The sequence below is a fragment of the Periophthalmus magnuspinnatus genome, chromosome 19, assembly GCF_009829125.3.
Source record: "Periophthalmus magnuspinnatus isolate fPerMag1 chromosome 19, fPerMag1.2.pri, whole genome shotgun sequence".
Classification (NCBI taxonomy): Eukaryota; Metazoa; Chordata; class Actinopteri; order Gobiiformes; family Gobiidae; genus Periophthalmus; species Periophthalmus magnuspinnatus.
The window spans coordinates 16,291,567-16,309,295 of record NC_047144.1 but is presented as its reverse complement, the minus strand read 5'-3'; the positions used below and the strand labels follow the sequence as shown (position 1 = coordinate 16,309,295).

General features: G+C 40.4%; 1 protein-coding gene across 1 annotated transcript in view; it reads right to left on the bottom strand.

Moving 5' to 3' along the window:
- Positions 1-17,729, bottom strand: part of msh2 (mutS homolog 2 (E. coli)) — a 22,493-nt gene extending 4,764 nt beyond the window's left edge. The window contains exons 1-13 of the mRNA XM_033984913.2: positions 17,497-17,729; positions 16,537-16,685; positions 15,269-15,553; positions 13,970-14,116; positions 12,544-12,693; positions 11,995-12,128; positions 11,289-11,488; positions 9,909-10,018; positions 9,287-9,410; positions 6,983-7,133; positions 5,908-6,005; positions 4,474-4,722; positions 3,279-3,483 (exon numbers count right to left, since the gene is read on the bottom strand). Coding sequence (XP_033840804.1) covers positions 3,279-3,483; positions 4,474-4,722; positions 5,908-6,005; positions 6,983-7,133; positions 9,287-9,410; positions 9,909-10,018; positions 11,289-11,488; positions 11,995-12,128; positions 12,544-12,693; positions 13,970-14,116; positions 15,269-15,553; positions 16,537-16,685; positions 17,497-17,704 — 2,210 coding nt within the window. The 5' untranslated portion in view covers positions 17,705-17,729. The remainder of the gene's footprint in view (positions 1-3,278; positions 3,484-4,473; positions 4,723-5,907; positions 6,006-6,982; positions 7,134-9,286; positions 9,411-9,908; positions 10,019-11,288; positions 11,489-11,994; positions 12,129-12,543; positions 12,694-13,969; positions 14,117-15,268; positions 15,554-16,536; positions 16,686-17,496) is intronic.

The following is a 17,729-nucleotide window of genomic DNA, read 5'->3' as shown; positions in this document are numbered from 1 at the left end:
AAAGAGTTTGCAGTATTCTTTAATGACAAGGTTCAGGGCATTAAAAATGCCATAAATTCCACAACGCAAATAACCCAGCACCCACCTAGACACCTAGAGCTGACTCACTTTGCACCTGTAACTGACAAAACTGTCCAAGAGATTGTCACCAGTCTGAGTTCATCTACATGCTGCCTCGATGTGTTACCCACTAAATTTTTAAAGTCTGTGCTCAACAGTTTGCTGTCACCACTCACTCACATAGTTAATATGTCACTTCAATCTGGAACATTCCCAAGCACTTTGAAAACTGCGGTTATCAAGCCTCTCCTAAAGAAGAGCAGTCTTGATGCCACAATATTGAACAATTATCGACCGATCTCAAATCTGCCGTTTTTAGACAAAGTCCTTGAAAAAGTTGTTTACCAACAACTTATTAACTTCCTTGAAATGAACAACTCCTTCGATGTTTTCCAGTCAGGTTTTAGACCCCACCACAGCACTGAGACTGCTCTTATCAAGGTGACAAATGACACCCGCCTGAACACTGATGCAGGCAAAGTCTCAGTCTTGATCCTGTTAGATCTGAGTGCTGCTTTTGACACTGTGGATCATGGGATCCTCTTACAGAGACTAGAGGACTGGGTGGGCATCTCTGGTATGGCACTAAACTGGTTCAAGTCCTATTTAGAAAACAGGGAGTACTTTGTTGAAATTGGAAAATGTATATCAGATAAAATGTCCCTGACCTGTGGGGTGCCCCATTGGTCAATCCTGGGACCCCTGCTGTTCAATCTCTACATGCTGCCGTTAGGCCAGTTAATACGCAGCAATAATGTGTCTTACCACAACTATGCAGATGACACTCAGATCTATGTCTCACTGCAGCAGGTGAATATGGACCAGTGGATTCACTCTGCCACTGCCACTGTTTACTGTCAAAACCAGACTTAGAGAGACTTATCCATGCATTTATCTCCAGTAGGTTAGACGACTGTAACGGCCTGTTCACTGGCCTCTCCAAACGAGCCTTAACACAGATGCTGTACATCCAGAACGCTGCTGCTCGGGTCCTGACTAGAACCAGGAAGTACGAGCACATGCGTCCTGTGATCAGGTCTCTGGCTCCTGTAGCTCAAAGAATAGACTTTAAAGCAGCTCTGCTTGTGTATAAGTCTCTCCATGGCCTAGGTCCAAAGTACATCTCCGACATGTTAGTGCCATATGAACCATCTTGCAATTTGAGGACTTCAGGGACCGGCCTCCTGCTGGTGCCCAGAGTCAGGACTAAAAATGGGGAATCAGCGTTTAAGTTTTATGCAGCTAAAACTTGGAACAGTCTTCCTGAAGATGTGAGACAGGCCTCTACTTTGACAATGTTTAAATCCAGGCTCAAAACAGTTCTGTTTAGCTGTGCATACGACTGAAAGGGTTTTATTCTGCCTCTTCTCTTTTAATGGTAAATTTATGATGACAAAAGAAACATGGACTGATGGACTTTTATTAGACATTGTAAAGTGACAGGAAAGTATTTGAGAAGTGACAGGGACGTTTTTTGTAAAGTAATGGGAAAGTTCTTAAACTGAGCAAGACAGTGTTTAAAGAGTGTGAGAGAGAGTTTTTAAAGGGTGCAAACAAGTGGGTGAGAGAGTTGCAGATTGGGTGATTAGTTATGTTTTGATTTGTGTGATTTTAATGTCTTTCTTATTCTGTAAAGCACTTTGAATTACCTTGTGTATGAATTGTGCTATACAAATAAACTTGCCTTGCCTTGCCTAAATCTGCTGTTGGGTTTTTGCTCCAGTGGAATAAATTTGTTTAAATCAGTGGTTCTTAACCTGGGTTCGATCGAACCCTAGGGGTTCGGTGAGTCAATCTCAGGGGTTCGGTGGAGGTCTAGACATGCACCCGACTCATATGATTTGCGGTCTGTGAGCGTATCCAGAAGCCGGCCGTGTCCCAATTTGACAAATGCACCCTTCGATGTGCCTATCGAAGTACCCGCCCGACTTAAATGCGCCGTTCGAACGCAACAAGAGTTTAAGGGCACTTTGGTGAATTGAGACACAGCATGAGACACGGCCAGAGTGATGCCCCAGCATTGACTGGGAGGATCCCGGCGACAATTGCGCTCTGATTGGACATCTTCAAGGGACCATGAAAGCATTTAAGTATTTAAAGAGCCTCATGCCTCTGCTTTGACATGCCGTCTGAATTTACACGAGAGCACAATTGGTTGTGGAGTTACGGTGTGTGTTAAAATGTTAATAATAATAAATAGCATGAATACAATACGTTCATTATTGGAATACATAAGATTAAAAATTAAAATCATTTCAGTGTGGTAGTATTAAAAAAGGTCATGTCTTTGTGAAAAGGTATGTATGTAATTTGTTGTGAGTTCATGCATTGTATTTATTCTTTGAACACAGTGATGTTAATGCATGGTTCATTTTGTGCACCAGTAAAACACACGTGTCTTGAATTTGAAAAAATTCATGTTTTATTTTTCAATAAAGAAGGGTTTGGTGAATGTGCATATGAAACTGGTGGGGTTCAGTACCTCCAACAAGGATAAGAACCACTGGTTTAAATATTATCATTTATTGACTAATTTCTTAAGCAATATATCGTAATTCAAAATGTGTTATCATTGCAGGCCTACCAGCTCTTGTTTTTAATGTTTTAAATGGACCTATGCAGTTTAGTTTGTTTGTATTGTTCTGTATTTTAACAAGATTTTCTCTCATTGGGCTCTCCCTGTAAAAATAAAGATAGATAAATTAATGAAAAGTCCTTTGATAATCTATTTGAAAAACTGGTTTAGTCTCTGACAACATGACACAGAGGTAAAGGCAGCTTCTTTACGCCAGGGACTTCACATATAAATGGACATAGCTCGCTGTGTTCCAAATAGGAAGTGATCATGAGCGCGCTTCTGGCTCCATCGGCTTCAATTCACTTTCTATTGAAAAACTGTGGCCTCTCTCTGTAATTACTGCTGTCAGACTCGTCATTCGGGTCTTAAAATATCAATGTAGCTTGAAAACTATCACCCCATGACATCACAAGGTGGAACAGAGCATTTTGAGCTTTGAAGATGTAGACAGAGTAATAATAAAGTTACTCAAACAAGTGAATGAAACAAAACACAACTCCAGGTCTGTTTTTGAGGGGGTAACAACATTATAACATGACTTAAATCTCACAGGAGTCAGTTTTGCGTAGTATAAGACCTTTAAAGTTATATTCATAGCATTATGTATGTTAACACTTGTTCATATGATCATAACCGTTACCGTAAAATGGCCGCCGTCTCAAGCATCTCCGACATGAAGGTGGAGACTCCTTTGACCTGACTGTCCCCCGCCCCAACCCGAGCCAGGACACTGTCAATCACATTAAGTTCCGCTTTCTCGCACGGGACGAAGCAGCCGATCTGGGCCATGAGCGCGATCACCCCCACCTGACGGATGAACGTGGACTTGCCGCCCATATTTGGACCTGAGAGGAAACCAAGATAAAGTTTAATATAGTAAGTTACTGCTATTTTTAAAAACTTTCAATTTTAAATAAATAAAATGTAAGACGGCCTCGCTCCGGATTGGCTCTTTGGTTTCTATACTTTGAATTCCAACTGCGAGTATCATATAACTGCTCTAGCCTTGATGAGCTTCATTTGACTGGAGCTGAACGCTGTGGGTGACGTCACACTCACTCAGTCCACTTCTTTATACAGATTTTAACTATACACCGCTCATTTTGTCACATACTGTGTTCTCTTTAAACCTTTAGTTATAAAAGACAAACAGTTCAATGAGTACAGGGTTTTTTTACACCAAATTTCACACAGATTTGAGATGAAATAAACTAATTGGGCTGCGGTCGGGCTGATGTCAGATGTCTGTGGGGTTGACGTAGGCCCGGGTCCACAGCGGAGCATTGTGGGCTCATTTTAAAATGTTTACAGCCCTGAAGTCAATCCAACTCATATAAAGCAGTGGGTAGTAGTAGTAGTTGTTGTAGTAGTGGGTAATAGTAGTTGTTGTAGTTGTGGTGGGTAGAAGTAGTAGTGAGTAATAGTTGCAGTGGTGGGTGGTAGTAGTAGTTAGTAGTAGGTAGTGGTAGGTAGTGGTAGGTAGTGGTGGGTAGTAGGTGGTAGCAGTAGGTGGTAGTAAGAGGTGGTAGGTAATAGTAGTAGGTAGTAGTAGGTGGTGGGTGGTAGTAGTAGTAGTAGTACCCCTGTGATGTAGAAGTTAATCTCATTACTAAATAGTACCTATAGTGTCAGTAGTACTCATAGGTGGGAGTAGTTACAGTAAAAATAATTGTAGTAATAGTAGTAGCAGTAACAGTAGTAGTTCCCCTGTGATAATGTAGAAGTCAATGCCATTAATGTAAGTAGTACTACTCTACCCACTACCATTACTACTGCTACTATGAGTACTAATAGCTGTAGTAGTAGTAGCAGTCTTTGTAGTAGTAGTTTTTCACCTGTGATAATATAAAAGCTCTTCTCTCCCTGTGTGAAGCTGATGTCGTTGGGGATGAAGGCTGTGTCTGCGTCCGTCTCCATACACGGGTGTCGGGCCTGGACCAGCTCCAACCTCCGGACGCCATCCTGGTCCAGGAGGCGAGGCCTAACGTAGGGGATGGGAGCAGAGACCGAGGCTGCGGCGAAACTGACCACGGCGTCCAACTGAGCGATGACGTCACTCAGGATCTGGAGGGGGTCCACGTATCCTACAGGCAGATATGAAAATTCTGTACTTCCGAGGTGGTGGTATCTCAGTGGTTTAAGTGTTTACCCAGCAACCTCATGTTTTGTTGTGTCGCTGGGCAAGACACTTCACATATGCCTTGCGTTATAGCAAATGGTCAGATTTTTATACATCGCTTTTCCACCTTCAAGGTACTCAAAGCTCTTTACATCAAGAAACCACTCACATTCACACTCACATTCATACACAAGTGTACACAGACACTGGGGGCGAGTTGGGTTAAGTGTCTTGCCCAAAGACAGTATTAATCTGTGGGAGCTGGACTCATACTGCCAACCTGTGGGTCAGTAGGCAAGCATTCTACCAACTGAGCTACTGTCTGAAAATTCACTGCTTTACTCTTACTCTCGCTTTAATCCTGTTTTGATTTCGGACTGCTGAAAATGCTTGAAGGTCCTATATTAGTCATATATGTCATGTTCTAATGCTGTTACCTCCTCAAAAAACAGGAGTTGTGTTTTGTTTCATTCACACATGTTTGAGTAACACTTTATTATTAGTCTGTCTACATCTCCAAAGCTCAAAACGCTCGTGTGATGTCATGAAGTGGTAATTTTCAAGTGAACAGCTCATTTTACCTTTAGCTCAGTAGCAATTGTGAATTCCAGAGCTGAATTGCTCCAGATGATTCTACTGAAGGTGTGTGGAGTTTAAAAACACAGTGGAGCACTTCCTGTATTACCATATGATGACATCACAAGGTGGAACAGAGTGTTTTGAGTTTGAGAGAAGAACTCCGCCTAAATATTCAGAGTTTGTGTGTTAAACATGTGAATGAAACGAAACACAAGTCCAGGTCTGTTTGTGATGAGGAAACATTATCCCATAGATCACTATACACTATTGTCCCTCACACAAGTACTGCAAAATTCTACATAGAAATCCCTTATTAATTGTGAACCTCTAACAGTAAGTATCCTTCTGACCTCTGCAGAATCATTGGCGCCAAATGAGAAAGATAAAAAAAATACCATCTGATTAACATCTGCCAAAAATATAACCTCAAAAAGCATTTTTACTGTTCACAAGGCCTGAGAGAGAATGTGCATCCAATTGGTTAAAACAAAGGTCACATAAGACGGCATGTGTGTAATTGTGGATCATCTCCTCCGGGGGGCGCAGGACAGTGAGGGACATGTGATCCAACCTGAGGCGATGCTGATGATCTCCTTGACGATGGCATTCTGGGCTTCCTCGTACTCCTCGCGGTTTTTGGTGTAGTCCTCATTCAGGGAGCTCAGTTTACTGTAGGTGAAAAAAAAGTTATGTTTTTTTTTAGCCATATATCAGCCAGCTCTAGTTTTTTAAGTCTATATGTTCTCTAATAGTACTGTTTCTGTACTGATTAGACATAAGGCATTGACGTAGGCTGTGTATTTGTGTAATCCCTCAGTTGTCCAGGTCTGATCCACAGCAAAAGATGAAGTTTAAATCTGTCAACTGCACAAATCGTTGTAGGAGTGAAGACGTTTGGCTGCTCTTCCAGTTCTTCAGTTCTGGTCAGCTTAATGGTGGACACTGCCTTATATCTGTCTGAAGGGAGGGGCTAACTACACTGAAACAGTAAACAGCTACTGTCTATAGTTTCAGCCTTAACGACCCTATACAACCTTTAATGAACCTACTATTGTTCTTTTTGTTTGCTTTGGGTCTGAGGATGGAATCATAGGTCTGTCATCCTCAGCAAACAAAAAGAACATCTTCACTCCTACATCTTTTTGCTCAGTTGACAGATTTAAACTTCGTCTTTTGCTATAGGCTGTATATATAAATGCACACAGCTAACCCGCTAGCCGGAAGAAGGAAGTGAGCATGGGCTGCGCTTCCGGCTCCATCTCTGGCTCCAATTCACTTTATTGTAAAACTGTGGCCCCTCTCTCTGTAGCTGCTGCTGTCAGACTTGTCATTTTGGTCTTAAATGTTCGCATTAACCCGCTCTACATGATTCTGATATTTTTATTTCACAATTTTGTTCATAAATCAAGATATGAACATTAATACCAGAACAATGAGGCACTTTTTTTTCTTGAGGTCGCTCCAGGTAGCGTTAGCAACAGGTTTGATTAACAGCGCCCGCTCCCTGCTAAACCAGTGTTGCAAGCAGAAAGGGGCGTTACCTTCAACAGCCTCCCTCCTGATTGGCTCTTTGGTTGCTATGACGCTCACAGTCGGAGTTCCAAATATGCACAGATGAAAACAGAATTTCAGTTGGATTATTTCACCTGTTTGTGAAGCGTACTCCGTTCTTCTGCACGTCCAGGGTTGTGAATTTCTTGTTGTTCCTCAGACTCTTCTCCTCTTTACATGTGACTCGGAGATAATATCCGTGGAGAGCGTTAGACTCCAGCTTCACCGTTTTACCAGCTTCAAGGCCTAAAAATGGCACAAAGTGACCACAAAATGAGATCATGTGTAATAGAGATCAAATTTGTTTTGTTTTTTTCCATGGCCGATGTCGATATTGATGGCTTGGGATCTGGAGAAACAGATATTTTTGGGGCGATTTAAATTATTGTGAAGCATTTTGAATTACTTTGTGTACGAATGGTGCTATATAAATAAACTTGCCTTGCCTATTTACACCAATATTGTATTTTCTGTCATTTAAATAGAGTAGTACAATGTAAAGACATAAAAGTAGTAAAGTACAAGTACCTACATTTTGCTTTCTACTCCACTACATTTTTGAACAGGACTGAAAGGTAAAAGTATTTATCTTTGTTTGAGAGCTGCTGAAAAGGCTGAGGTTTTATTTTTAACATTCGCAGTTTGAGCCAACAAAAACATACAAATAAAAACAGACAAAACACGACTGACTCACTATATTTGAAGCTTTATTAGATCTCAAAATCTGTGAGAAACACTTTTACTTTTTACTCCAAGTACATTTTCAAACAGGTACTTTAACAGTTTTACTTAAGTAGATTTTCTCATGTGATACTTTTACTTTTGCTCCAGTATCTGTACTTTTACTTAACAAAACAATACTTCTTCCACTGCTGTTTAAATTTCGTACCAACTCACTTACAGCCCTTTTACCTTTGCCTACAGGAGAGCAGTTTAATACCAAGAGATTACAGCACAGATTAAAGTGTTTAAAGCTTAATGTGGATTCTATGGGCAGCATGTGGGTCAAAACAAAATATCGCCCTCTGCTGGAGATTTAAGGTTAGTAGCACATGCGTTAAAAAGTGTTTTAGTGAGTACAGTACAGTGCAGTACAACCTATTAAATACTATGTAACGCTGCCCAATTTTTGTCTCCATGGAGATAATATTCCACTGTATGGCATCTCACTCATTTATATCCCACCAGGCCATGGAAGAGGTCAGATCTGTGGAGAGGTGAGCCCACTCATAGTAAGTGTGTTTTTCTATATATATTTGAGCAAAAATGGCTGTTACTGAATAAATACAAAAAGTATGAATGCTTTGTTTAATGCCACACTGTGAAACATTCCAGGCTAACCAACAACTCTATGGAGGCAACATGTAAAAAAGTTTAGTTCACCTTTAATTAATAAAAAAAAAAAAAAAAAGTCCACAATCGTCAGCTCGGTGTCTTCTGACTGACGGATGATGTTTTTACAGCCAATCCCGTTGCAGTGAACACATTAATATTCAAAAGAACGAACAATACAGTAAGTGGAAAAATCTTGTACATTTTGGGGAACAGCTTTCAGAAAATAAGATGGTGTTATAAATGTTTAAAAATGTGAAGTGCTGCTCGGTCTAAACTTTTCGCTGAATTTTATTTTGAAGAAAGTGAAACCACATGACACTAGCGAGGTTAAATGGATGTTTCAACTATTTGGTCACAGTACAGGTGGAAAAACGATACAGATTTTAAGGTAGAACAAGAGTACTGATCTTAAAGCTGTAACTGATGTGATGGAGTGATTATAATAAAAAACAAACATGGGAGAAGGAGCTGGAACTTTATCAATGTGTAGAAATGGACGATGGAATCTTTCTGGACTAAGTGAGTGTGACGTCACCCACAGTGTTTCCGGGCGCACAACTGGTTTAGCACTTTAGCAACGCTATCAATCAAACCTGTTGCTAACGCTTGCAGGAGCAACCTCAGGGAAAGAATGCGCCTCTCTTGTTCGTTATTAGCCCTTTAAGGGCACCCGCTCTCTCATTCGTCACCTTCGAGGGACAACAGAGGCAGATTATCGTAATGATGGCAAAATATTTAACTAGCCCCATGCCTCTGCTTTGAGATGCCGTTTGAATTTACAAGAGAGCACGACTGCTTGCGGAGTTACGCAACTGGAAAGTCCGTAACCGCGCTCTATCCGCGACGATAGCATCCGACGCTACAGAGTAAATGTTCATACTTTGATCTACAGACACATTAGCGAAATAGCAGCAATTACAGAGAGAGGGGCCACAACTTTTCAATACAAAGTGAATTAAAGTCAGAGTTGATGGAGCCGGAAGCGCGCACATGCTCACTTCCTATTTATAACGCGGCCTCTAGCAGGTTAACTATATCCATGTATATATAGTCTATGTACTGACCAAGTTCTCTGGCGGCGCTGTTCAGGACGCTCTGCATGTTCTTTTCCAGGTCGTCCATCTTCTCCCTCAGGTCGCTCAGCACCGGGTCAAACGACGGTTTCACTAAGAACTCGTGATGCTCTATCTACAAAAAAGAAAACATTACACATTAACTCAAGCCACTTGTGATGATGGGAAAAGTCCTACAATTTCTCAATCAAATATAATATCCGTTTAAAGGGTCCATATTGAGGTAGTTGTTTTTATCTTTGTTATAATGTTTCCTCATGAAAAACCTGGAGTTGTTGTGTTTCATTCACATATGCTTAACACACAAATCCTGCAAATTAAGACTGTGTTCTTTCCTCAAACTGAAAACACTGTTCCTCAAAACACTTCATTTTGGTGTTGTAGTGGGGGGGGGGGGGTGTGTTACAAAACAGTAAAAGATACTGTTTTGTATCTTTTACTGTTACTGATGTTTGGTGACGAATGTTTGTAAAACTAATGAATCTTTAGCGCATGTGATGATGTAGCTTGTAATTTATTTTCTGGTTCTGGTCAGGATTCAACAGTCAGGTGATTATTATTAAGAATTTGACACTAAAATGGACCAAATAAAAAAATGAAAAAAAAATCATACCTGGTTCATGTCCAGAGTGGTTTCGATCATTTCCTGAAATTTGGTGAAGTCGTTCTGCAGATCCTTGAATGGAGTCAGAAACACGGCCTCCAAAAGGACTTGAAAACCACCTGCAAAATAAAAAAATCAAATTCAAGAACGTGAAAGTGACTAATACAGCATGTTTACCCTTTACTTATACTTTAATTATATACTTTAATTTTACTGTAAAATGTGTTTTTATCATAGAAGTGAGCATGGGCGTGTCCCCAGCTTCAGTCACTATACAATGAAAAACTGTGGCCTTCTCTCTGTAACTGCTGCAGGCGCCTTCTTTCTCTGAGGTCGCTCACACTAGCATTAGCAACAGGTCTGATTGACAGCATTGCTAAGTACCTGCTCCCTGCTAAATCCATTTCACTATTGCACTATTGCTACTGATAATGTTACAGGTAAAGTGGATCATCCAGGCATTGTGTAGAATCCCTGGTGTTTTAGGCAAAGTACGAAATAGACGTTTTATTACTTTGTCTGGGCATTGTATACAAAGTCATTTAAGTATCTTTTAACCCTACAGCGTCGGACGCTATCGTCGGCGATAGAGCGCTCCGAAAAAATACAGATGGATGTGTAAAATAGAGGTAGTTATGTGAAAAAAATGCAGTAAATTCTGCTATTTCCTTTAACATGATTTTTATGGCTAAAAAAAAGAATAAAAGTCTAAGTCCATATTGTGCACTGTCCTTAAAGGGTTAAGTTAAGATGGACAGATTTTACAGGTTTTATTGTTGGAATTTATTTTGTATAAGGTATGTTTAGCATTTTTTGTTTGACAAAATATCACGATTTTTGTCATTTGTCAATACAGCCCTAATGGCAACAGCCTCTCATCAAGTCTAAGTATAGATAATAGAGCCTACTAAGAAAGTTTATGTCCAACAGGTCAATTTTTACATTTTTATATATTATCTGACCTTGTACATGTGAAATGTGTGAAAACGCTGCTAAAAACTGAGGAATGAGATTGCAGTTAGCGAGGTGTGGTAAAGGTGAAAGGTGAAAAAAAGCCATCAACAGCTGGTTTGACATGCAGGTTTCAAAATAACAGCCAGATGATTTAACAATAACAACAAACTGTTTACTAGGACTAGGACTGCCAGATTCTCTTCTTTGTTTTAAGTCCATTTCAGGCAATTTCAATAACAGAAAACAACAAAACACAATGCCTGAAAAAAGGCCCTCTATCCATGGATTTCAAAATGCTGACAAATTAGAATTGTTGCCATAGGGAGTAACAATTTAAAACAAAACATTACATTTCTGAATGGCAAAAAGTCCCCAAAATGTTGCCTGTAGCAGGAAGCTGAATCCCCTGAAGGGACCCTCCCCTCGTCCCTGTACCTGAGGCCCTTTCGAGAGCGCTGATGATGCCAGGGACTTGGCTCACGGCCTGGTAGACCCTGTAGCAGTCCTGCAGCGTTGCTGAGTGACGGTGGAACTTTTTGGCCAATCGGTGAAGATCTGGAACACGCCGTAAAAGGTCGTCCTGGAGGGTCTGTCTGAGCTCCGAGTCGCACACGAAACTCTCCACCAAGTCCAGCCTAAGGACAGGAAAGAACATATATTATCATAAACTTATAAAGATGCACCATGTAACTTTTCAAGTGGAGACAAGCTGTTCTTTAGCACTAAAAACATAATTTCTCAATGAATAAAACCAACAGAAGTTTAATTGTATACAGTGGAACATTCTAGATCAGGAATTCCTAAACTTTTGACCTGCACACCAAAATCTGATTATTATTACATTTCTGTACTTTTAAGACAATTTAAATTAGACGTAAATTATATAATCTAATGAGATGGATCAGAGCGACCATAATCAGAAATAGATGATGATTTTGTTGTTTACATGTCATTTTAATAGCATGTATTTATAAAAATCCTGTGTGCATGTAACCACAGACTACGGCCTATAAAGCACTGTGCGAAACTGTTAAATTTACAAGTCGAATGTAGGAACCATCACTTAAAGTTTCAGAACATGTGGGACACTGAAGTAAACCATTTTGTGTTAATAAGTATATATATGTTTCTGTATCGTCACCTCTCCTCTATCTTGGATTTGTCCATCAGGGGCTGTTTGATCCACTGGTTCACGAGGCGTTGGCCCTGAGGAGTTCTGCATTTATTCAACAGACCAGCCAACGAGTGAGAACCAGTGGTGTCATCTGGTGAGCCCTGGAAGTACACAAATATTTAACCAAATATTTTACGAAGTATTTCACTCTGTGTGTGTGTGGCCTTGTTTTATTCCAGCATTTGGCATATTTAAAACAGCTAAATATGACACACTGGATACCAAACATTTTATGAGGTTCTACTGGAAAAACTTTACTGCAACTGCAGATGTATCGCCAATATTGGTTTTCAGATTCAATGCCATACTTCCAGTTTGCCAGTTCCTAATCTCACTGCTTCCTAGGTTCCTAGTCCTTCCTCCCAGGTTCCTAGTCCTTCCTCCCAGGTTCCTAGTCCTCCCCCCCTACGACCCTAGTCTCCCCCCTACGACATTAGTCCTTCCCCCCAGGTCCTTAGTATTTCTTCTCAGTTTCCTTGTCCCCTCGCCGGTTCCTAGTCACCCCTTGTTTCTCACTTGGAACAGATTGAGAGCTCTGACGGCGGCGTTGTCCAGTCTCATGTACTGTCCCAGCTCCAGAGGCCTCAGACTGAACGAGTTAAAGTTTGACTCATCAGAAAGAAGCTCCAAAAACCGAACCACAGCAGCCAGACAGGACATGGCGACCTGCAAACACAAGACTATGAGCTTAAAACCCTTGATACTTTGCATTTTTATATAAAAGGTTAACTTAATGACAATCGAATCAAATTTGCAATTTAAAAGGTCACAATTAGCAAAGATTTAAGAAACCATATTACACATATATTACACTATTTTCTGGTCTATTTTATAATGTTGTTTCCTCATGACACACAAACCTGCATATTTAGGCTGAGTTTTTCTCTCACACAGAAAATACCCTGTTCCACCTTGTGATGCCATGTGGTAATACAGGAAGTGCTGCATTGCATTTTTAAACTCCACACACCTTCACTAGAATCATTTGGATGATTTCAGCCCTGGAATTGCCAATCTCTACTGAACAAAAGGTAAAAGGTAGTGGTTAATTTGAAAACTACCACTTCATGACATCAAAAGGTGGAGCAAAGCATTTTGAGCTTTGGAGATGTAGACAGACTGATAAGTGTTACTCAAACATGTGTGAATGAAACAAAACAACTTCAGGTCTGTTTTTGAGGAGCTAACAACATTATAACATGACTTAAAGCTACAAGAGTCCATTTTGTGTAATATAGAACCATTAATACACACAAAAAACATATTTTTATTACACATATTTCCAGTCTGCTCTGGAGCTGTATTAACAGATCTTAATAGGTCTAGTGGCAGCAATGGTTAATTTGCTAACCCACAAACCTGGAAGTTAGAAGTTCAATGCCTGCCCCAAAAATGCTGTGTTCTTGAGCAAGACCATAGACTGTTTAAAGAAGTGGACTAAGTCAGTGTGACGTCACCCACAGCGTTCAGGTCCAGTCAAATGAATCTCATCGAAGCTAGCAGTTAAAGGGGTGAATTTGGACCTTGCATATTAGGAATTACGACAGCGAGTATTATAGCAACCAAAGAAGCAATCGGGAGCAAGGCCGTTTCAGGTAATATCCCTTCCTTAACAATGCTGTCAGTCAAACCTGTTGTTAATGCTAGCAGGTTCGACCTCAGGGAAGGAAGGTGCCCGTCTTGTCTGTTATTTAGGTTCATATCTTGATTTATGGACACAATAACTAAATAAAAACACAAGGGTCATTCAGGTTAATATGAAAATTTTAAGACCAAAATGACGAATATATATATAGTCTATGGGCAAGACACTACAAAGTGGACTAGTAGAGCATGTATGCATGTATTTTATTATTAGACAAGAGAAATAATAAATGTGCATTGCTTTAAATAATGAAAATATAACTATAATAGTAATTCAATGTAACAAACTAAGCTTCACCTGCTTGTCGAGCTCGGGGAGGGTGTTGCTGGCCACAGTCTCTCCTCTCTTGGCCCGGAGCAGTCGGTTCAGATCCTGCACTATGTCTTTGCTGTTGAAATCAGCTCTTTTCCGGTCAGACACCAGGACTCCACCTCGTTGCACCACCTTAAGGAAAAAACAAAAATGTATTGGTGATATGCATATTGAGTCTCTTTGTCCAAAGACCACTATATTTGTCCCCTTCTTTACAGGTCAATGGTAGCTCAGTTAAGCTCCTTTATCTGGCATTCTACCCATGTTTTCCACCATTGTCCACTGCAGTTTTCTTTGCAAAGTATCTGTCTATCCATCTATTCATCTGTCCATCTATCAGGGCCCGAGCATAAATGTGTGAGACAATAATGTATAAACAGTTAAGTGGTATTGAAAATTAGAGTTCAGTGAGCTCTATTTTTTTCTCAGAGTCTTCACTCAAAATTACTGAAAGACGGCTCAGTAGCACCACCTCAAAAATGATTTACACTGCACCAATGGGAGCCTGATCCAAAAAAACATCATCATAGACAAATGAAACTTAGCATTAAAAATAGGTCACATCAGGACATGTAAAAAATGATGTGGAAGTCAGCCATATTGGGTCAAACTTGAGATGTCCAAAATTTAAACCTCATACTCAAAACTTGGGACAACAAACTTGTTCTAGGGTTTTGATCCGACTGACTCCGAACTGAGGCAGCATCATCAGGACATTTCTGGGGTCAAAAGCTGTTAAAGCATTTCGGTAAGTCTCAGGGTGTGGTCATGATGAGCTCCTAACAAAGCAGCCATTTTGAAAATAAAAATCCCTGTAACTTTTGCAAACATTATCTGACTTAAACAGATCCAAAATAGTGTTAGCGTATTTTGATGAACTAGGCATAGTGATATGTGAATTAAAGTTATAGCTTTGAAAATGTGTCTTCAGTGCCCCCTGCAGTTAAAACGGGACCAAAACATTTAACTTCTTATCAGATATCAAGCCAGGGTTGATAGAAAGCCCTCCCACTGAAGCGTTGACAAGGGGGCATTACCTTTAACAGTTTGGCTCTTTGGTTGCTAGGATAATCGTGGTCAGAATTCCAAATATTGAACTCAGCTCCAAAGTAGCCCCTATAACTGCTCTAGCCTCGACAAGCTTCACTTGACTGGAGCTGAACACTATGGGTGACGTCACACTTCCTTAGTCCACTTCTTTTTACAGTCTATGTGCTGGAGCCATACTACAAAGTGTATCCCAGCTTGCTGCATGAGGCTGCCCTAAACGAAAGAAGCACACACCTCTCTGAGTTTACTCCCGTCCGAGCTGCACTCCCCTTGGGGCAGGAGACACTCTTTTGCGCTGATCTGGACGAGCAGGGACTCTAGATTGGAGAAGATCTCATTGTCGGGGAATTCGCAGACTCCCATGATTCTTTGCGCCGCGTCCACGTAGCCCACGCCCACCACACGCTGTCCGTCTGCGGCTGTGGCATATCGCACCGCCACCACTCCAGCACAGCCCTCAGCTCCAGATCCCCCTCCAAACAATATGTCCTCAAACTGGGTCAGATTCCCTGGAGAGGCCTGAGACGAGAGTGGACAGCAAGTTTTTATTGAAAACTGAAAGTAACACGATAATATTATAGGTTTTTAAAATGTACTTGTGAATATTTTTCCATGATCAAAAGACAAGTTCCTGAGTGTGAAATGCAAGTGGAATAAGCAGCCAGGTCCAACACTGACCATGAACCAAAACATGAACGCCCTTCGAGACAACTGTTGTTGTGATTTTGGGCGTTACAAAAATAAATGAATTGAAAATTGAATTGAATGATGATCCTTTGCATTTCTATCAGTGCATGGACATTGTTTTGTGAGTCAAAGTTTGATGGTTTCAGTTGTTTGTTTGTTTTTCTTTTACTGCCTGTTTCTAGGCCTGTCACAATAATCACTACATCAACTTATTGTTTTATATATAAAAGTTGGAACTATATATTTTTTTTAGGTCAATATTTATTGAGTGTACTCTTTTTTGCACTGGGAAGAGTTTCTGGTTATGGTTATTTTTTGGCTATATGATCAGATTTGATCATTTATCGTCTATATTTACTAGCACTATATATCGAACTTTAAAATGTGTTATCGTGACAGGCCTATGTGTTTCATTGTTTGATTTTCTAGATCTGTTAAATCAACAATTTTGTGAATCCCTGGAAGGTAACTGCTGTTGAGATTTTGGCCTGTTGTGTCGATGAACGTCTTGCTCATGGACACAACAGGCCAAAATCTTGTCATAAATCAATGGCGCTTTGAATGTTGACCTCATGAATTTTGAGAAAGTTTGAAAATAAGAATTACAGTGTCCATATTACTCTAGCAAATGTGTGAAGATCAGTTAGTTTCAGCTTTCAACACAAGACATGCACATGCAAAGTCACTGCACAAAGAACTAATAATAATTATGAATGGTTTTCCTTCACAAGACACAACTAATTTGCAGCTTTTAATGGATATGTAAGCTAGGCCTCCTTTTTAAACAAATCAAAACACAAATCTATCAAAATGACCTTATATTCAAGTCTCCAGTCTTGCTCCTTGCTGTTCTTGCTCTGATTCTTGTAAACTTCCACTCGATACTGCCTCACCAACAGCAGGTCCTTCACAAAACTCTCAAAGTTGAGCTTGTTCAGCACCACACTCTCCAGTCTGCGGCTTCCTACAAACAAAAATACACATCAAATTTAAATTGATCAATAAAATGTTTGCGTTACTCTGGTCAAATATGTTTTCTCTTTTTACATGATTGTCTTTGTTTATGGAGACTACATAATGGGCCTACAAGGGACGAATTTGCTTATTTTTCTTAGGATCACAGTTAATAATCTCTTTAGTACAGTACACCAAGAAATGCCACATGTGTCACTTTTCCATTAGTAGGGTGAATAGATTTTCAAAGTTTAAAAACTGGCATACACAAGGGTTGGGATGGTTGGTAAAAATAAAACGGTAAAAAGAAGAATGTAATATTGTTAATTCTCGACTCACTTGTAGGTCAGTCATAATCTGAGGAAATCCTGTCGGTGCATTTTATGCATTTTGGTCAATATCAAGCACGGGCTTCTGTATTTTGGCTAAACAACTAACAATATATAGGCCCCCCATTTACTGTTGGCAAGGATCAGACAGATTAAAAAAGGATACCTGGGACATTTATAGTATAAACTGGGACAAATCACTGGTTTTGGACAAATCTGCTGGGACAGAGGACACAGGGCTCAAAACTGCGACTGTCCCGGGTAAATAGGGAGGTCTGATGACCTTACACTAGCGTCCACATTGTACACAGTAGATACTAGTGTTTTTTTGAGTGTAGTGCAGTGATTGTGGGCTGAGGGCTCAATAGTATTACACAGATAAATCATCATTGGCGCGTGATTTACTAGCATTAAAATGTCATTGTCTGCACTCAGTAGGAAGTCACATGTTGCTTTGCTGGGATGTTAGCTGTCCCTCGTTAGCCGCGGTACCTGAGCCCAGATACTTCAGAACTCCGTTGGTTTTGAAAACTTCTTTCGCTGCAAACGTAGCGTCGGTTCCGTGCACGGTGTAGTAGTCGTTCCGGTCAAACACTCGGAGTGTCGTGTCTGGTTTCTCGGGCATAGAGAAATAAAAGCTGAGAAAGCCAGATTCGGTTGCGCTGTCCATGGACAGGTTCTGTTTGGGCTGCACCGCCATGCTGCAATCTCCCGCGTCTGCTGCA